At 42.4% G+C, this 21,427-nt stretch overlaps 1 protein-coding gene across 1 annotated transcript; it reads left to right on the top strand.

Moving 5' to 3' along the window:
- Positions 1 to 4,712: 4,712 nt before the first annotated feature.
- cdh15 (cadherin 15, type 1, M-cadherin (myotubule)) lies at positions 4,713 to 21,419 on the top strand. The gene is made up of 14 exons (XM_080458695.1): positions 4,713 to 5,022; positions 14,092 to 14,262; positions 15,039 to 15,194; positions 15,615 to 15,759; positions 15,966 to 16,147; positions 16,230 to 16,358; positions 16,495 to 16,677; positions 17,583 to 17,827; positions 17,924 to 18,060; positions 18,725 to 18,955; positions 19,065 to 19,304; positions 19,386 to 19,534; positions 19,784 to 19,975; positions 20,502 to 21,419. Exons 1-14 carry the CDS (start codon positions 4,966 to 4,968, stop codon positions 20,700 to 20,702), a joined length of 2,418 nt encoding a protein of 805 aa, XP_080314821.1. The 5' UTR covers positions 4,713 to 4,965; the 3' UTR covers positions 20,703 to 21,419.
- The last annotated feature ends 8 nt before the right edge of the window (positions 21,420 to 21,427 follow it).

A 21,427-nucleotide genomic window follows, 5' to 3' on the forward strand; every position in this document is an offset into this window, starting at 1 on the left:
GTTTCACATGTAGTCCAGGAAGTTCATTTTTTGGTGAACCCAGAGCACCTTCCGCCACATGTTTGATGTGTTCCTAACACAACATGGCAAACAGGTATTTTTCTGACTTTGTTTCAACAATGACTTTCTGCCTGCCACTCTTTTATAAAAGCCTGATTTATGGAGTGCAGACTGATAGTCAGTTTATCCGGACGGCCATGTCTCGGTAGATTTGCAGTTGTGCCAGACTCTTTCCATTTTAAGTTGATGGATTGCATGGTGCTTCACGAGATGTTCAAAGACTCGGATATGTTTTATAACTTAGCCCGGCTTCAAACTAAGAACTTAATAAAGACGTCAAATTTTTATGAGAATATTGATCTATGCTTTTTTTAATCACCTTTGGACCCCAACAATGATATTTCACAATAAAAAAATAATAAAAAAACACCTGAAGAAGTTGGCATCAGACAAAGCATGCACAGTGTGAGAGCTCTTTGAAAACTCCAGGAAGCTTCATCATTCTAAACATAAAAATCAACTAATACTGATATTACACAGTGAATTAAACTCAATCACCCCTTCTGGGGGAAGAGAATTTCCTCGTACAGTGTGAAAAAAAAATATTGCATGCATTTTAACACCAGATGCTATTAAGATGAACATCTAACACCCTGTCTAAAAATAATGTCAAATCCACTAGAAGTGGAGTTCCAGATGTCTCAGCACTGTACTTGCCACTGACGTATGTGATGGAGTGTGAAAACCAAGTGCAGGTCTCTTCTGCCTCTTTCCAATGTTCGTTATGATTAGTGTTACAGTCGGCCTGGTGAGTCAGACGGCTACCGGGTGGGCTTCTTATTTCCTGATCAGCGGGGCTCCCAGCCACCTGTGTGTTCAGAAGAATATTGTATCGTGACCTGACTGTGGCTTCAGGGGCTCCACAGGTCTTCTCCACTATTAGCGGCTCAGCGGGGCCCTGCGTGAACAGGTCTTTGAAACTCACAACTTCATTTCTCCATGTTCTGCTCACAACGATGTTCCTCTGTGGTTTTTAGTTGACATTGTCATGCAGCGTGAAAATGCTGCTTTTGCATGTCATCTTCTTTTCTATATAAGTGACTGCCACTTTTTTTTTCTGGAGATTATTTTGTTTTGAAAGGCAGTGATTTTAATATGGCCTATGTTGTTGAGTCAGCCTACCTGTGAATTGTTGCAGAGCATGTTCATCTCTTCATGACCACTGTTCCCATCGTCTGATGGCGACTTACAGCTGGATAACACACCATGTCACAGAGCTAAAATCATCTCAGACATCTTTAATGGAACTTTATGATGAATTCAGTAGACCCAAGAGGCCCCCAATCAACGGATTTAAGTCCAAATGAGTTTATCTGAGATGTAGATGGAAGAGATTATGGATGTGCAGCAGAATAATCTGCAGCTACTTTGTGATGCTATCATGAAAACAGGGGCGTGTGTGCATGCGTGGTCAAGGTCAAGGTGAATACAAACATTTTAATGAGCAGCAAAACATGACTATTAAGGACAACATTCAGGCAATGCACACATATACAAACCTATTCACCACAGAACAGAAGCGTTGCGTCTTTATAGACTGAAACAACGACCTGATGGTAGCGGTGGTCAGTCCTGACTGCCTTAACCTTCTTCAGGGTTTTTGTCCACTGCAAATCATTCAGGTTGTCGAGGGTGTTTTTGTTATTAAACGTGAGAGGAAATTTACCAACAAAAAGTAAAATGCCAACAGAGATCTAAGCCAACAACAATGAAACATGCTCATTGAAGTGAGATCAAGATTTTCAATTAAAAACACAGTTTGACATTTTTGCATGCAACATCAACACAGTGCTCAAAGCGATGGTCATACCAAACTCCTGCATGACCTCTATATTCTGATTATCGATGCTGACATGAGGGAGAGCAGAGAGCCTTTCCCTGAAAAATATTCATATCTTTTTTGTTGTGGATAGATTGGTGCTGAGGAAGGACATCACACTATTCCACTACGCTGCTGCGGTCAGTGTTATCTCCATTTTAAAAGAGCAGCCTGTGATGATTCTTTTTACTCTGACACAGGTGTGTGTATAAAATGAATAAAAGGGCAGAGAGGACACAGCCGTGAAGGGATCCACTTTGAGTTCCATATTATTGCCTGAAAGATGCTATATAAATAGGCTAGAGATTTTTGTTTCTCTAAATCTCTGTTTTAAATGGAGTCGAACAAGATGTGACTTTAATAGAGTGTAATGTAGTTTTCTCATATCATGAATCTACAGTGCAGAGCAGGATGGAACTGTTGAGACAGTGGCCAGTGTGGTTTACAGCTTGTTGTGGTCCACCGCCCTCAAGTGGCAACAACTATTAATACTGCTTTTGTTTTGTTTTTAAAGAAGATTTTTAAACAGTCTTTAAATCATCAAGTCAGGATTTCAGAAAATCTTTTGTCTTTATAATTGTGTAGCCTGTGTTGTTTGGAAAAGTAGTAGGAGTAAACCCGCACCTCATGTATCACATCTTTTTCATTTATTTTTTTTTAATCACAGAGCTGAATCATTCCAGTTGTTCATTTTAGTGAAGCAATCATAACATGATTGTTCTTCTTTGGTACAAAACTTTGACCTGGACTCTTTGACTGACTGGAAGTTTTGCCCCTCAGAGCAATGGCTGCATGAGTGTGGATCTGTTGTAAATATGTGTGTGGGAGGCCTGAAGGAAGTCCAACATCGGGGGGGCTCCGGCCAACTGCCTCTGCCTGAAGTGACAGAGACAGGTGCTGTAGAATCACCCTTTTATACCAGAAGTCTCACATACACACACAATCATGAGCAGACAACAGCTCAGCACGCCCGGCCAGCCTGCCAACACACTCAGCTACTGCTCTGCTCTACTTTCTACCAATGGAGCTTCATTACTGTGGGATCAACAGTGTTTCTCTCTCCGGTGTCTCTCTCTGCCGTCATAACTCGGGGTTATTAATTTGTGTCGTGTTTGACATCTCCATCTGAACAGAGGTCTTTGTGCAAAAGAAAGGTCACTGTGGTCTTAACGTGTTTACGTTCTGACGATCTGTATCGACCTTTGACCTGTGAGCGGTCTTGCTGAGAGCGTGTTGAGAGAGAGTTGGAAAGAAACATTAAAGGGGTGTGAACTCCGTTCGTCCCATCCAAGCCGTACCATAATGCATATAACACATCTTTGCTGCTTAAGTCTTCCATGAGAATACTGAAGTGACAAAGTAGACTAACTTGTCCTCTTCAACAGCATCGGGTTGACACACAAGGGGACGTGGTTGTTACACTCACTTGGACTAAATTAATCCTGAAAGAATTTCGGTCAAACCTGAAGCATCAGAAAAATGTCCACCTCTGCTTTGACATCAGCCATAGATCTTCATCATGCGCTGTGACAGACTGTTCAAAATAGCTGGAGATGAAAGAGTTGGGCTGAATGTTCTCAATGTGTGAGGGCACGACACCGCTGCTCGCTGGATGGAGAGGTTATAGATGGAGCACGGCAACATGAAGGTGGATCAAGGAGAGCTTAAAAGAAGAAAGAAGGGGATTGACCATTTCCTCGTGTAAAAGAGCGTTGGTCCAGAGGACCCAGTGCAGATAAACTGCTCTGGCCAAACATCGCTGTACCTGTACACCCCGCATCCGTACACAAACACTTTATTAATTTGTGCAGGCCGTGAATTAGTGTCAATACCGGACCAGACATACATGTAAGTGTCACTTCAGCTCTTGGCTCTTCTTTTTGATTCTTATCGTGCTCTGGATTATTATTATCTAATTATCTAAGGCTGATTTACATTAAACTATCGTGTTACATATTGTAGCTTCAGAATTGACATGCCAGTTTGAGGTATGCAGAGTTTGCATGGTCTCCATTGGGTTGGGTTATTCTGCCACTTGTACATTGTATTTGATGATTTATGCATTTTAAGAAAAAACACAAGAAACATTAAATAGGCTTTGGGGATACTGATATCTATTGTAAGTCAAGACAAAAGAAATTGAATTGCCCTATTTCCCAAAACATCAAGCTGTCCTTTGAAGACACTTTATGATGAATTTGTGGGAGTTAGTGAAGAAATGGTGCTGATACGAGACGTGAGCGCCTCCTGCTTTGAACAAAAAGATTCAGCTGTTGAACTGCGTGAAACCTGAAAGCTTTACAACCTCGCAGATGACTTCATGAGCTGATTTCGTTGTGGGAGAGCTTGCGTCTGACGGCAGATATTCTCGGTGCTGACATTGTTTCTCGGCTTCAAGCGGAGTGTTTGCGAAGCCAAATCAGTGCGCATGTAAAAGAAGGAGAAAAAAAAAAAACACATCATAAAACACTTTTGTCTTCACGTTGTTTCACATCTCGCACATCGGGCTTGCTGTTGCTTTTCTCCTTAACCTTTGTCTCTTTCTGAATGACCGAGCTGCTTTGAAGACAGTTTAAAAAGTTTATGTACTCACTGGTGTAGACAGTGTTTCTGTCTACACCACTAACAGCTGCCCTGCTGCTCTCTTTATCTCTCTCTCTCTCTCTCTCTCTCTCTCTCTCTCTCTCTCTCTCTCGCTCTCTCTCTCTTGCTCGCCCTCTCTGCCTTTCTCTCTCTCATTGGCTTTATGAGTGACAGCACATGTGCTGGGGTACATGGGAGGCCCGCTTCTGAAATTCTAGCCCCCTTACCCCACGACTGTGAGACATACTCCAGCTATAAACAGGGTGGAGCTGAGAGAGACAGATGCTCTGAGAGGACAGCAGTGAGGCAGAGAGAGAGAGAGAGAGAGAGAGGGAGACTGCAAGAGGAAAGCTGGGAAGAAGGAGAGAGGCAGGTTTGAAGGGTTGGAGAGAGTGTGGCCTTTCAGGAGCCACTCAGGAGCTCCGTTAGTCAGTGTGATTCTTTTAGGTCTTTCACTGGTCAGAGATCTGTCCATTCTGAGTCCCTGAGTGCTCCTACTGAGGATGGCTGCACGGATGTTGATGGTGTGTGTGCTGGTGCTGGGTTCTCTGCTTTGCCAGGTAAGAAAATAACATTAAAAAAAAAAACGTTTTTAAATTCATCCACAGTTGACACGGTTGTCGTTATACCTTATACCTGCTGTATTTTGCATGTACCACTGAATTAACACTCCCTCCTTTCATTTCTTATTACATTAAGGTGTTGTTGACCTGCTGTTGGATGGACTTGCTATATATATTTGACTGGCTGCTTCACAGATGATCCATTTGCACTTGAGTTGTACTCTTGTCATGTTGCTGCCTTGCTGTGTCCCCGCTCTGTGAATCTGCTCTCACACAATCCCCGGGCACTCAGACAAAGACTTTTTACTTACTGATTCTTCAGATTGTGCGTGTATTCAGCGAACGAACTTTAGCTGCCCCGCTCTTCAAATATACAATTTACCTGAGTGAAGTCCTGGACCAAACATCCACTCTTTTTCATCAATGGACACTGTGCAATCAGAGCTTTGGGCTGAACTAAACAGAGGATGATGAAGTGTTTGGAGATGGACAAGAGTCCAGATGTGTGCAGGGGGGCTCAGGGCATCATTAGTGGCTCCTGTCAGCAGATGCCATTATGAAACCTGGAGTGGATGACATTGTGAACTGACTTATTACCAACAGCACTTCCAGCGCTATCAGTCTTTGGCTCTGTTTGGAGTGGTAATGCAGCCCAGGTTGAGCTGGTGAGTGAGTTGGCCTCTAATGATTCCTGAGGGAAAGTCTTGCTGTGGTCTCTTTTACATTTTACTATCGATGTACCAAAGCACCTTTTTCCAAGCTGCTAATCTGTAAAAAAACAAAAACATTTTCACTTTTGTGTGTGTGTGTGTGTGTGTGTGTGTGTGTGTGTGTGTGTGTGTGTGTGTGTGTGTGTGTGTGTGCGTGCGTGCGTGCGTGCGTGCGTGCGTGCGTGCGTGCGTGCGTGCGTGCGTGCGTGTGTGTGTGTGTGTGTGTGTGTGTGTGTGTGTGTGTGTGTGTGTGTGTGTGTGTGTGTGTGTGAGGTTAAAATTCTTTGCGGTGACTTTATGGTGTGGTTCACGTTTTCATATTCCGTAGCTAATTGACCATGGAGGCAACCACACTTCTAAACCTGGAAGCAATAGATCACTGGCGCAGCCACGAGTTTGTCACAGTGAGGGATCAGCATGTGTGATAGTTTGGTCAAATCCTTTTGGACCCCAGTGATAATTACATTTACGACGTTCAATATAAACATAAATAAAGAAACCTGTGAATGATTTCTAAGCCCTGTAAACTCCGATACATGATCTTTAAGGTGCAGGATCTCAGTCCTCAGGCCTGATGCCTCCCACTTCATCAACTGTATGTGTGTGTTCGTGTGTGTGCGCGTGTGTGTGCGTGTGTGTTGCGGCCGACACGGGGTTACATTTCTCCGTCAAATGCCAGAGGTGTTACAAATCCCATAGGGGCAACAATCAAATCACACAACATGTTCAATTTGTTTGTAAATCTGAACAGGTAAATATCTGTGACTTGAGTGACAGCAATCCAATCCAATAAGATTAAAAACCAGCAACAGGAACCTGTACATTTATACATTACCGGGAAATTTAAATAAATAAGTAAATTGTGGGAGGAAGATAGCCCTTTAGATATCTATTGTGTTTGTTCTGGGTTTTTTTGTGAAGACATTATGAATATTTGAAATCTATTTTACATCCTCACCAACTACAAAGAACTGTACTACCACGCATTGCGCCATTGCTTTGAAAAGTTTGTGAGCGCTTTGGGGGTAAGTCATTGGTGTAATTTGACTCCTAATTTGATTTTAATTGCAGTGAATCCACACTGAGGTCAGCTGTTATCCTCTATAAAAGAGCAAGCCGTAAACTTTGAAGAGCAACATTTGAGTCTTAAAGCCGCTAATGCGTGAAAAGCAGATTTTGTTGACGACAGTCGTGAACTGGGGCCTTTTAGGAGTCTATTTTTATCTCAATGTTTGGAAAATTAAGTGCTAAGCCTTCAGTGCTTTTGGAATAAAATGTAAATGTGCCTTGAGGAGAAATGTTTTTCGACCAAACACACATAGTTCTTCCTACAATCGGTCCAACGGGTGGACACAGCGACCTGCTCTGGCAGGTGTCCCATAGGTGAAACCTTTTTATTAAGTTTTCAGACTGAATTGAACCAATCAGCAGCTGTTAATTCAGTCTGAAAACTTTCCTGGGAGTCACCTGATAGCACTCAGTTGTGCTCTTTTAATATGCAGTGAGCCGGTGTTTGAACGGAGGCGTTCAGGCCTGTTGGGGGTGCGTAGTGCGGTGGAGTGGGCAGCTGTTCCCAGATGCATGCGTGATACCATTTGTCCCGCTCTGTAATCCCCCTCCTTGAAGACGGAGGAGTGGGTCGCTTCCAGACCGTGAAATCGGGCACAAATCAAGGGTCTGTAGCAGCGTCCAGCTGACGCTGAAGTCTCACTCATCGGAAACAATCAGTCAGAGGATTTAGAGCCTGAATCACAGCTCCTGCTGGGATGCGGATACCTGCAGGATGTTTTACACTGACTAGAGTTTCAGAGGGAGCGAAGGGTAGAGAGACGACTTCCACGTCTTTAAAAAAAAGAAAGTTTTCTCTCCCGTGTGTTTGCTTGGTTTTTTTTCGATTGAAACTAAGACGACCAAGTGTTGACAGCTTCTAGTTTAGAGGTTACATCCAAGAGTAGGCATTAACGTTGTGATGGATTTCCACTTCTGACATTAAGTATCACAAGTGGATGAATCGATTAACCCCTAAACTTTTATAATGCAGAGGCCGGATATCAATGGCCTAAGGTTTCTGCCGTTAAAGCCTTGTTGACAGTGTGAAAACAAATCGGCCTTTGTGTGAAATGACGCTGATGTTTGGACAATTTCCAACAACCTCTTGAGAGGATTTCTCCTCCATTCCTTCATGCAACAGTAAATCCATACTGTGTAGAGTACATGCTACCTCATACTTGTGGGATTTACTTGGCCGGAGGTTGTTCTGATTATTGGCAGCTGGGATTTTGTCTGCTTGTGTTCATTTTTATTTGAAAAATATCAAAAAGAAGAGCAGCTTTTGCAGACAAGTTTGATTATATGGCAATTTATGTTATGAGGGATATCTTAATGGGTGAGTGGTTAGAAGGACGGGCATGTCAGAAAGTCTTTTGTTTTGTGATATATAGAAATACATATCATGGATTTGAATGCTCACTTTGAAAACCAAAGCTTTAACTCGTGTTTTGGTTGAAATGTGCGACACTCGAAATGAGTCAAATCCATCCATTTATCCCTCTTCTACATCATTTCATCCTGTGCAGGGCGACCGGGTGCTGGAGTCAATCCTAGGTGACTAGGGCAATGACAGGATACATCCTGGACACGTCACCAGTCCATCACAGGACAAACACACAGAGACAGACCACCACACATATTCATATTCACACCTAGGGGCAATTTAGACTCAACAATTAACCACACATGCATGTTTTTGGCATATAAGAGGAAACCCACACACATAGGGAGAACATGCAAACTCCTCACGGAAATTCCAGAGGTCAGCGCTCTATCCACTGCTCCACCCTGCTGAGCTACTAACTGAAGAAGAAAACATAGATATTTTGGTACAAATCAAGTATTTGTCGTTAATATGGATTATGTGTGTTGAAACTTTCAATCTGTGTTGGTTTGGGGTTCAATTCTTCTGACAAAATTATTTTACAAAGATGCCTCCACTTCCAGTTATCCCACATTTTAAACAAGATGTTTACCTCTCACATATTCCACTTTAAGTGATAAACAATAGTTCTTTTCTTAAACATTTGTCAGGTTTCTATCCTGTATGGACATGTGCAGAGGGACAGCTTATCACACTATAATTTCAGCGCAATGCTATAAATATGGGATTTTTACATCAAAAACATCATTCCCATTGTACATTGTGCACTCACTTCCTGTTTCTTTCAAACTACAAACTGTACATAGACAAAAATCCTGTAATACAGGACTAAACTGAGATGCTGCTGGTGAATTAAACCATAATCAAAACATCATTTTTCCCCAGTTAGTTGACTTGATTTTAATGGGAAATAAAATAATTAAACATTGAATATTAAAAAGGCATGCTTGCGTAAAACATTATACACATATAAACTACTGCACCTTTTTTAAAAATATGCCCAGTGATTTTAGTGAGTTATATTAGGGCCCTTTATTAGCAAAAATAGTTCAATAATTATTGGACAACGGTGCATAACGGCTATGCACGCAGCAGAATTTTTTAATAAATCCAGTCTTAAATGTATCCAAAGTACTCCCTTTTTTAAGTTTGAAATGGTTAAATGTGTTTGACTTTAGTCCTTCTAATGCTTTTCAACATATTTAATAATGAGTAACATAAGTGTCTTTTAGACTTTAAAGTATTGAGATATCCTTTGTTAACACTCTGGGTGGGTCTTTTTCACTGATTGAACTGTATATTAAAAAAAGAAAGAGATTCTCGAACCTTACCCTTATAAGTGCTTAAACAGTATAGCTTTATGTTTTTTGCAACTATATTTCCACATTCCATGTTGAGTTCTACTTTTATTCTATTGCTTTAACCTTGCTCAGCATTCCTAAAGCTGAGACATCTGCTCAAAGGAGGCGACACACTCAGAATGGCACCATAAATAGGGCCTTCATGCCCATGCCAGGCAGCAGTGACTTAGCAAAGTGATGGGGGCTGCGAGGCGTTCTGCCGCTGACTGGCCGCTCAGATGTCTCGTCCTGAGGAGCAGTAACAGCAGTGACCGGGGGCGGGGACACCTGTGTGACCTCTCGCCTGTGGCCGCAGGGACTGTCTGGCATGCTGCAGGCGGCGCTTCTCGGCCACTCGGTCTTTCCTTGAGTTATTCGTGTGGCTGTTGCTCTCGCACACTCCTGCAGAAGACACAGTCTGGCCACCAGAGGCACCGCTACAGTGGACTCTCAGAGGAAGCACATTTTTCTTAAATGCATTACTTCCTCAAAAGGTCCCTGTAAGCCTGAGACACTGTAGCGCTGGTTTATGTTACTTTTCTTCTCTGTACATGTGTCCATCGCAGCACGCTGGAAAACTTTCCCAGCCCTGTTTCCATTCAGTGAGTCTCTGAACAACAACCAAGTTATTACAACCCGTTACTGTACTTTATAATCATGCTGGGAACGATGAGAGTAATGCCTCATGAATGCATGTCCAAAAGGAAACGCTTCTGTATCACTTACAATACTTGGAATGAGGACAGCTCTGATGGCCTCCTGAGCAAATGTGAGATATTTACTGCGTCAGTGACAAAACTAGGATCCCAGTTTTACCCTTATCGCCACGTGTCCTATGTTCCCGGCCGTCTTTTCACCATATGTTTGAATGTAGCTGATATGAGACACCCACACATTACATTGTTGGCAAGCTTTGAAATGTGACCCGCTGTTTCATATTACAAACTCCATTACTGAGAAACATGTTAAAGGTGTTCTGTAGCAGTTTACCTCATGTTTCACATTCTCAGATCATTTATTGGTGAACACAAGTCATTGCATTGAACGATAAACTTTAAATGACGTGGTGTTTTCACAATAAAACCAGACACACATTGCTTCGCAGCAGACAATCTTTCAGAGTGGCTCTTCCCTTCACTTCAAGGTGACACTTGTGACATATGCTTCACATCTTCACTTCTACTGACAAACATTCAGTTTCTGATCTAACATCCATACAACTTAAGCATGTTTCAGAGGAAAAGAGAACGTTTTAATCAATGACCAAAGACTCGTGAATAGTTTTTTTTAAATATTCATTTATTAATATGGTTATTTCAATTCTCTTCAATTTAGAAAATGAAAAAAAAGGAGTTATTTTCAGAACAATGATCAAACATTATCATTTTGACTTAAATCATCTGAAGGATTTTGAAAGTGTTTATTAATGAAAAGGTGCAGTTGAAGTTTCTGCTTCTCAGTCAACAAACAAATGGTTGAAATCACTTTGATTATGTAAAGTTCTTTCATTCATCCATCTCGGCATCAACATCATCCATTATCAACAAGGTAACTATATGAAAGTTTTTTATAAATCCGCATTAATGAGGAGTCAGCAAAAATGGAATCTTTTTTTTTATATTACAAAGACAAAATATCACAGTGAGGAGAGGTTCATTTAATTTTTTTTTTTCATAATATAATTTCATGGATATTCAGTAAATGATTCATAATACTGTAAATCTAAATAAATGCAGGTTTAAAAGGTACAAGGAAGCTTTCTGTGAACTGATTTTATTTCATTTTCAGGTCAGCTTTAGTTGGTCACCCAAATCGGGGACTTTCCCTAAAAACTGGGGCGTGTGGTGCCCTGAGCTGAACCAGCTGAAAACAACTATGAAAAGTAAACCAGCCTGACGGCTCTGAAAGATAAAATTGTTGAAGCCACTAAACACAGCCAAGGAAAGTAAAACAACCTAAGTGCTAAAAGAAGAAAGAACAGTTCCAATATTTAATACTGGTGAAACAGCTAAGAAAGGTATAGAGACGGCTAAAATATTTAGAAACAACATGTAAAACGGCTAAAACTCTAAATAATGTCTGCACTTTTTAGATGCTCCTAAATCAAGACACCGTTTTGATAGAGCAAAACATTATATACCAGTTTATCAGTTGTGTTCATTCTCATTGGGAAGGTAAATTATGTTTTGTGGCTCCAGATGAATTATACTAGGTGGAAAAGTGGGGTAAAAAATGGCTCCTTTGGTCAGGGAGGTTGCAGACCTCTGCCCCTTAGGGAGTCTGACCTGGTTGAAGCTTCTTTGCAGTGTGAGTGTTTGCAGTGTGTTTGTCGTTGAGGACATTTCATCCCCAAAACAAGCTGTCCGTACCTCAGTGAGGGTCCGGGGTGAAAGGCCAAGCTGTAAAAAGTATCTGGGAAAAGCCTCTAAAACAGTTAATCTGCGTGGTGCCGTTGCTCAGCCTGTCGGAAATGGCACTCGCGGGTCTAATTGGTAACGTGAGACTCTGGTGTTACCGCATCTCGGTCTGGTAAAGGCATTATTACTGGGCCGATATTACAGTGGAGAAAACTGTCCAAAACATAGTGTCATCCTAACTGATAAAGTGTGTGTGAGAAGGAAGTGTGCAAAGCATCAAGCCGTCTTACTGTAAGTGGTTCTGACAGCCTGCTGATGTTTCCTTCTCTGAGTTTTGTGGATAATAGTATATATATATGCTTGTAACGTGTAGCTGCGAATCAAATTCAGCACACAATGCTTTTTTTATAACATGGATGGATGGATGGATGGATGGATGGATGGCGTCTCTTGAGGTCTCCATGTGATTTTGAGATTAGTTTTTTCAGTTACCTGTTTGATTGATTGTAACACAAATTGGTAAATACATACATCATTACCGCACGATTACTAAAGCTAAACACTGGGGATCCTTCAGCCTGTAAAGTCAGACTAAATCTTTTTTTTCCAACATATTGGTTCAAGACGAAATAACAGTAAAGCAAATATAACTGTTGGAATCATCAGATGTCATTTATGTTTACTTTTATTTGGAAAACATAAACAGTGAAACACACCTCGCTGCTGTCTCAGTGCAGGCGACATGCTCCTCTGGAATGTGAATGTAAACATCTCGGTGGGCATGTGTAGATGACGATTGGCTTCAAGAAGTTAAATAGGTACAGTAGGGGTCAAGAATATAGAGCAGTCTAAGATTAGCCTGCCCCCTGGCTCGGACTGCGAATGCCAGCCATGGTTGCAATTCCTCCCTTCACTGTCATGCAGCGTGCCATTAGATCAGTATACCCCCCCACCACCCCCCTCGGAGACGGGGCGGGGATCACGGGCCATTCATAAAATATTCACATATTCTTATATGTATATTGTTTGACTTATATTTATCACTTCAGATAAAACTTTCATGACACAGTAATTCATCCAGATTGTGTTAAAACACAAACAGAGTGTATTGCTAAGCTTTTTTGTAAAGTTTATAAGTCTATGTTTATTTCTGGCTGAGCGTGGATTTTGACTGTGAGCTGTTGAACACATGAGAAGTCGAAGTTAGATCCAGTGAAATCCCAGAGAAAAGCAGGAAGCAACTTACGGAAATGTGTCTATAAGCAGATACTGGGGTGGGGGTTTTGTTTATGTACAGGCGTGTGTGTCAGCCCGTGTGTGTGTGTGTGTGTGTGTGTGTGTGTGTGTGTGTGTGTGTGTGTGTGTGTGTGTGTGTGTGTGTGTGTGTGTGTGTGTGTGTGTGTGTGTGTGTGTGTGTGTGTGTGTGTGAGAGAGAGAGAGAGAGAGAGAGAGAGAAAGCGTGGATTCAAAAGAGTGTGTCGTGGGATTTCTGCAGCAGTGCATATCCGTAAGGTGACTCCAAACTCCCAGTCAGGTGCAGAACTGAGCATAAAGGGGAATTTGTGAGTGTGAGTGGGAATGCGGGTGGGAAAGCACAGGATCTAAATCCATCGTCGACAGCTGTTGCATTAGTGTGTTTCTCACATGTGGTGTGTGTGTGTGTGTGTGTGTGTGTGTGTGTGTGTGTGTGTGTGTGTGTGTGTGTGTGTGTGTGTGTGTGTGTGTGTGTGTGTGTGTGTGTGTGTGTGTGTGTGTGTGGGGGTGGGTGGGTGGGTGTGGGGGTGGGTGGGTGTGTGTGTGCGTGGGTGTGGAGCAATGTGGTGAAGGAGGGTCAGTGAAATGTGTGTGTGTGTGTTTGTGTGTTTCCTTGTCCTGAGATGAATTTGCACCAGGATCAAAGTGAGCTGACAAAAGCGTGTCTTAGTGAGTGAAACCTGAGACTGTGGCGGCCCGGCGTCTCTTTCTGGCCCCCGGACAATCCTGTGGACTCCACAATGCAGCGAGCCTGCAGCCGACATGTCAGCCCGCGGGTGAATCTCTGACATGAGTTTCCACAGCTGCAAACGTACACTACATAATGATATAAAGTAGGGTTCCAGTGAAGATCCCTTGCTTAAAAAAAATAAAATAAAATTCATGTGATCGGACTCACTGCTGTTCGTTACGGCTTCAGTCGCAGTTTCAGTTGTACGTGTGTCAATGTTCTTCTTTCTTCCCTCTTTCAGGTGTGGAGCTCTGCAGAAAGTCGGTACATTGAGGGCGATGAGCTGCATCTACAGGCCTTATATCCATGGAGGAGTCGAGGCAAGGGGGTGTTGAGAGTGAAGAGGGACTGGATTATCCCTCCAATCAGAGTGTCAGAGAATAGCAAGCAGGTTCCTGAAAACCTTGTCCAGGTAACTGTCCAGATCACTCATATGGAATATCCGCACTTTCACTCATTCATACTGGTGGAAATATCCATTTGATGGCATGGATGGGCAAACTGTCATTCACCAGTTTTTCACCGCAAAAGAAGCATTCAGCTGGAATTGTGTTCATTCCTTCTCTTTAGCCTGGTGTCTGATGACTCAGCAATTATTCATAGAAAAGATTACACATTTAGATACACATTTAATGTAAATGTTTAAAATGATTGCCAATTTTGAAGACATGAAAAAAAAGGTTTTTACAATCAGGAAGGCTTCGTGACCCCACCATCAGTCTTTGGTGCCCCCATAGGAGGTGTCCTCCCCCAAAAACAAATGGAAGCAGACATCTTTTTCACTGCTGTGTCCCAGTTGGAGCTCTCCAGTCACACACACTTCATATCTATGGGTGATTTAGAAGCACCAGTTCAATTTGCACACACGTGTTTTTGGACCGTGAAAGAAAAGCATAACATTGAAATTCCACGAAGACAGGTCCCCAATCTGGGATTGAACCGGGGAGATCCTCTCTGTGATCGCTCACCACTCCATCGCTGTGCAGCCTGAAGTCAACACAAGCTGCTGCAAATATAGTGTTTTAGACTATTAGTTCAGAATCTCAAAGGTGTCCTTAAGTTCAGGTCTCAAGGTCCACGACTGTCAACATGCTCACATCTGGCGTTAAGGTGTTTGTTTTACAATCCAGTCCACGTCTTCACGCAGGATATTGATGATCAGCCTCTTTATTTGTTCTCTCTGTTTAGATCAAATCGGACAAAATATTCAAAGGGGAGGTGATTTACAAGTTAGAAGGACCAGGGGTGGACCAGGATCCCAAGAATCTGTTTGAAATTGACGACAAGACCGGAGTGATCAGAAGCAAACGGCCACTGGACAGAGAGAAATACAACACGTTCACGGTAAGAGGAAGTAATATTTTAAATCTCCCGAATGTGCTTCATATTACAATTATTTTAAAGTTAAAGATGGTGCCGTAAGAGCTGATAACACGTGGGTTTTGGTTGTTTTTTTTTAAGTATAGAGGTCACGTTTCTGTCTGAAAGCATATATCAGTGACTCAAACCCTGGAGCAAACAGCTGGAGGTCAATTTCTGAAGACGTTTTATGAGCGTCACGGGAGAAAGTTCACAATGTTGAAGACCAGATGAGCGATGATGTAATCCACGATGTTGAACCAAACATCCTGCTCATTTATTTCTGCCAGGACAGGCTGTGTGTGGATGAAAAGCTTGAGAACCTATTAAAAGAAATAATCTCATGACTGTAGTGTTTCATGCTGAAGGATTTTTCTCTGATGCGTCTTGTGACTGTCTGTGCAGCTTAAAGCCTTCGCACTTTCCCCGAGTGGAGAGCGACTGGAGAACCCCACCACCATCGAGATAGTGGTCCTGGATCAGAATGACAACAGACCTGCCTTCGCTCAGCGCCAGTTTGTTGGCACTGTTGCTGAGTTCTCAATCCCAGGTACAGCCATGCACAGCAGCCTGCGTCCATGTCCAGGGTTTGGTAATGCCATGTTATCATTACAACACCAGGTCAGGATTATGATATTTTGTGAAGTTGCACATATTGTTTTATCTTATGCGGTCTCAGCACAAATGTCAGCGAGAATCATTGACTGTGACCGATCTTGTTAAGTTGACCAACGCCGTCAATTTTGTTACTGGCAGGCACATCAGTCATGACGGTGTCAGCCACAGACGCAGATGACCCAGAGACAGAAAACGCTGCTCTGAGCTACTCCATCATCAGTCAGGAGAGCGTTCCTGCCAACGCTGTTACTAAGACCATGTTTGGTATCAACAACTCCACCGGTGCCATCTACACCAGGGACGTGGGCCTGGACCGAGAGGTGACTGAAGATGCATTGGTGTTGCGGGTGGTCACGTTGTGGGTCCCTTCTGCTCCATGGTGCTCTGTTTCCTCTGTTGCAGGTGGTGAAAAGTTTCAGGTTGAAGCTGCAGGTTGCTGATATGGGAGGCATGGGATTAACAAGCGAGGGCGAAGCAGTCATCCACGTATCTGACATCAACAACTACGCGCCACAGTTCAACCCAGCATTGGTGAGAGTCATAAAAAAAAAAAAAAACATGAACTATTTAGCAATCGGAATGATGTCAAACTGTTGACTCAGTGTATCTTGTGTTATGGGGCATGGTCTCGCTGCTCTGACTCTACTGATGTCTGTGGTGTTTGTAGTACAGCATGATAGCAGCGGAGAACAGGTTCGATTATGAGATTGGTCGAGTGAACGTGACAGACAGAGACGATCCCGGGACAAGAAACTGGGAGGCCAAGTTCTCCATTTCCAAGGACCCTGAGGGTTTCTTTGGCATCAGTACAGACCCTGCATCCAACCAGGGGATTCTGACTGTGGTGAAGGTACACAATCCGCTTGTTTTAAAGGCGCCCAAACTCAAACTGACACTTTGGTTAGGAAGATAAAAAATATTTTTTCTTTAAATCAAAGCCTCACATTTATCACTTCTGCTAATTTGAATAAATTCTTTATGTAAAAACTCAGTGTTTCATACTTAAGATTCACCTTTTGTCTAGTGACTATGGCAAAACCTTATTGAATATGCATTTAAAAGTAGATAGGCAATTTATACTAATTGTAAAACGTTTATTTGCTGTAGAAACATTTTAACTTCAATTGATTTTCAAGAAACTTTACCTCCCTTTAAATATTGAACCGATATCTTGGTAGAATGAACCGCAATCCACTTCTATTTCATCCAACAAAACTTTAAGGATCTTGTAAGGAACAGAAAAAATATTGATTTGGGCAATAAAAGGATATTTTGGAAATTTAGGGAACTTTGATTAATATTGTGATAACATTTTGGGATTAAATAGATCAAAGTAACAAAATAAAAAGGAAATTATTATTATCACAATACAAGGAAAACTGAATGTTTTTTTTCTGTCGTGAAGATAAAATGGATTAAACATGCAAACAATTAATAAATAAATACAAAAAGACATAATTGCTTGAATTTGCCATTGATTAATTAAAATTTGAATTCGATACATAAATCTGTCATCAATTCATAAAAAGACCTTTTTAATTAATTATGTAGAATGAAGGGATTTCCTGTAAATATCAATGAGGCCTCCAAACACAACTCGACACCACCATCTTGTGGTTTAAAATTGAACTACAAGTCACTGAGGCCATTGTCATTTCAGTATTTTCTGGACTTTTTCTCTGACAATAAATACAGTTTAGGGCCTTTGTTATGTATCTAAGACATTAGACACTTCCCTTTTCTCCTGCATTGCAGCCTCTGGATTATGAAGCCCAGAGTGAACACATCCTGATTCTGACTGCGGAGAATGTAAATCCCCTGAGTAACAAGGCTCCCAACCTGCCACTGAGCACTGCCACTGTCATGATCACTGTCGTGAATGAAAACGAAGCTCCATACTTCAGAGAAAACCCCATACAGATCGTGGTCCCCGAGTCTGTTGCTCCTGGGACTTTGCTGAAAAGGAACATCGCCTCTGACCCTGATCAGTCTGAGTTATGGTATGACTCAGGCTAAAGAAAATCTGAAAAAATGTGTTTCTGAACATATTTAACTATGAGTAATCACTTTTTTTTTTTTTTTGCTTTGTTTGGTAGGTATGAGATGAGCAGAGATCCTGAGAGGTGGCTGGACATCGACAGACTAACGGGAGACATCACACTAAAGAGAAACATCAGAATGCGTTCTCCACATGTTAAAAACAACATCTATAATGCAGCCGTCAAAGTCACGGGTCAGTTCATCCACTTATTTTGTTTCACAAATATCTTGAAGTAGTTATTTAACAGACGGAGATAACCAATCTGTGTTTAACTGAATTGTTCTCAATGTGACAGTGTTTCTGTTTCATGGACATTTTGGCAAAAAAAAAGTAATTTCATTGATTCAGAAATATAATTGAAGTTACATTTTCTCTTTTTCTCTTCATCTCACACACACAAAAAAACAAAACACAAAAGGTTTACCCACAGAGCCAATCTGTGACCAGGCACAACATGCATAAGGATTCCAGCCACTAAGTTATTAACAGAAATTGACTGTATATCTTGAACTTATGAGTTTAATATCAATATACACGCATTCGAGATTGTTCAAGTGAAGATATGTTCAGTAATTATAATGTAAATATAACCAATGTCATGTAGTGTAACATGACCTTAATCCTCTTGTCACCTGTGAAACCAATCATTTAATGACTTTAGTGGAAATTGATTATTAACCACAAAGTGTAGTGGAACCAGGGAATCTGTTTCCTCTGTTTAATTTAGACACAAAAACACATTAGAAATATTAAATTCAGACGGATTAGACAGAAATGGCTGTTAAGTGTATTTTGAGACTTTTAACACTGTCCGAGCCGTTGTGACATTGTTTTGTGTTTCTATGCTCTTGTGTAGATGCGGACGGTGTGTCAGCCACCGCCCTGCTGGTGATCACCCTGAAGGAGACCAACGACTTTGCCCCCCAGCTCCTCCCTCTGAGCGGCTCCGTGTGCCGGAGTGCCGGCAGTACCGCTTCCGGCCTGGTTCTGACGGCTGTGGATGAAGATCTGCCTCCGCAAGCTGCACCCTTCTCCTTCGAAATACCGGCCGATCTGTCAGTCAACTGGACTGTTGTTCAGATAAATGGTGAGGACTGGAGGGAGGATGGAGGGAGTGCATTGGCTCACAGAGAAGTTGCTGGTGTGGATTTGCAAACTCATCAGCAGTCTTCTGATTCTCTGTCCCCCTGCTCCAGGCACTCACACGCTGCTGCAGCCCCTTGTGGAGTTGGATGTTGGGGAGTATGTGGTCACTGTGGTGGTGACGGACTCCGGCAGCCCGGCTTTAGGTGCTTTTGCTCAGGTCAACGTCACCGTGTGTCTCTGTGACTCTTTCGGAGACTGTAAGTCAGAAGCAGGGGCGATTCTGGGCTCCACTGTGGGAATCAGCTTCATCGCCCTCGTCATCATCATGGCCTGCGTTGCTCTCTTGCTGTGTAAGTGTTTCACTTTGTTTCTTGTCGTCGTCATAACAATATTATAAAGTCCCAGAAACACTGACGGGTTCATGTCTGCAGTGCTGCTCCTCCTGGCCGTGGCCATGACCACCTGTGGACGTCGCCACCACATCAAGAAGGGAACCGGTCTGCTGGTTGGGGAATCAGAAGACGACATACGCGACAATGTCTTCAACTATGACGAGCAGGGGGGTGGTGAGGAGGATGAGGTGAGGCTCACATGCCATGGGAGACTTTCCATGAAGGTGGAAGGCGCAAGTTTGCTCAGTGGGGCTGCGGTGGTGTTTGATCAGAAGCTCATTGGTTTAATTAGTTGGGATGTGGAGGTGATCTTATACAACACGAAATACTCCCAGTAGTTCTCCATTTCGACCCGTTTTGCTCATTTATTTCTCCCACTTGGTCTAAAATCACACAGATGCAGCGTCAAACTGTCCCCTCTTCCTCTCTTCTTGCAGAACGCCTTCAACGTTGACTTACTGTGGAATCCCCACGACGCACCGTCCACCCCGGGGTCTTTTTACCCAGGAAGTGGCGTCCCTCGAGGCAAACAGCCCCTCAGGAAGGACGCGCCACATAACCTCCCCTCGCCGACCTACCCTCGGAGGCCTCCGGCAGATCCCACCGACATCGAGGACTACATCAATGACGTGAGAAGCTTCTAGTGATAATCTGGGACGCAGTGGTCAAGACAAAACTGAACCGACAGGAAAAGAAAGGAAAAATACCTGATAGAATACGTTTCTCACCATATTTATTTTGCAATTCATTAAAGAGAAACATCTCATTTATGTAGATGTATTTACAATCAAATATATATATATATATATACATTTTTTTCCGTAATCTGAATGACTTGTTGACCAGATTAGACTTTCTTCACTCCTTTAAAAACAGCAGATCTTTTTTTTTCCCCTCTGGTTTTGACGTGTGTGAGTGGGCTTTCTCCATTATCATACATTAGTCCCTGTATTGTCACAAAACACGTATTAGATGATGATTGGAGATTCTAAATAGTTCATAGGCGTGACCTCTGCAGGTTGGACACTGCTCTGCTTTCACCGTCAGCTGGGATCGTCTTCCGCGACACAATAAATGTTGCAGCTTTTTACAAATGTATTGCCAAATTCTTCTTTTAACTCCCCGGACTCAGTTTGGTGGTGTGACTTTCCTCAGGGCCTGGAGGCTGCAGACAACGACCCCAATGTTCCACCGTACGACACGGCCCTGATCTACGACTACGAGGGGGACGGCTCGCTGGCAGGCAGCCTCAGCTCCATCGCTTCAGGCAGCTCCGACGGCGATCAGGACTACGACTACCTCAACGACTGGGGACCACGTTTTAAGAAACTGGCCAACATGTACGACCCCCGTTAGGGCCGAGAGGAGCCCGCAGCCAGAGAGCCTGTGTCATCCTCCAGCAGTCAGAAGCACTGATCGTGGCTTTGGTACTTTTTTTTTCCTTTTTTTTTTTTTGTCTGGAAAAACTGAAGTTTTCAAGTGCAGGAGATGGTTTGAAGTGTGCTGAAGAAACAAACCAACGGGCACACGATATATTGTGCCTTTTCGTTTTTGAGGAGCGTTTGGACATCACTGACAAAAAAAACGGTTCGCAGCAAAGTTTTGTTTTGCTTGGACAAAGTAGGAGGGACAGAGAAAAAAAACAACAAAAAACATGGTGTCGATCGGCCACGAGGAAATGTAAAGCGCATGCTACAAGGCAGGATGTGTGTTGAAATCTGTATCCATGTCTGCTGTTGTTGTTTGTCCTCAGACTTGGATTGTTCAGTAATGATACATGCAACAAGCTTGAGATAAAAAAAAAAGAAGAAAAAAAAAGATATATTCCTTTTTTATATAATTGATTATTTTATAAGAAACATTTGCTTTGATATTAATAGTTTCCTTTTCTTGAATTAAAAAAAAAAACAATCCTCCATTCCAACATGTAGTTCCCTCTCAGGAGTTATTTCATAGATCAGTGTCTCACACAATTGTCTGTAATGAAACCGTTTGGGGGTGAAGACGTGTGTTTTTTTTAAATATATGTTCACTGAATTAAATTTGACTGAAGTCTACAGAATAAATGCTAAATTTTTTAG

Source organism: Lipophrys pholis, assembly GCF_963383615.2.
Source record: "Lipophrys pholis genome assembly, chromosome: 2".
NCBI lineage: Eukaryota > Metazoa > Chordata > Actinopteri > Blenniiformes > Blenniidae > Lipophrys > Lipophrys pholis.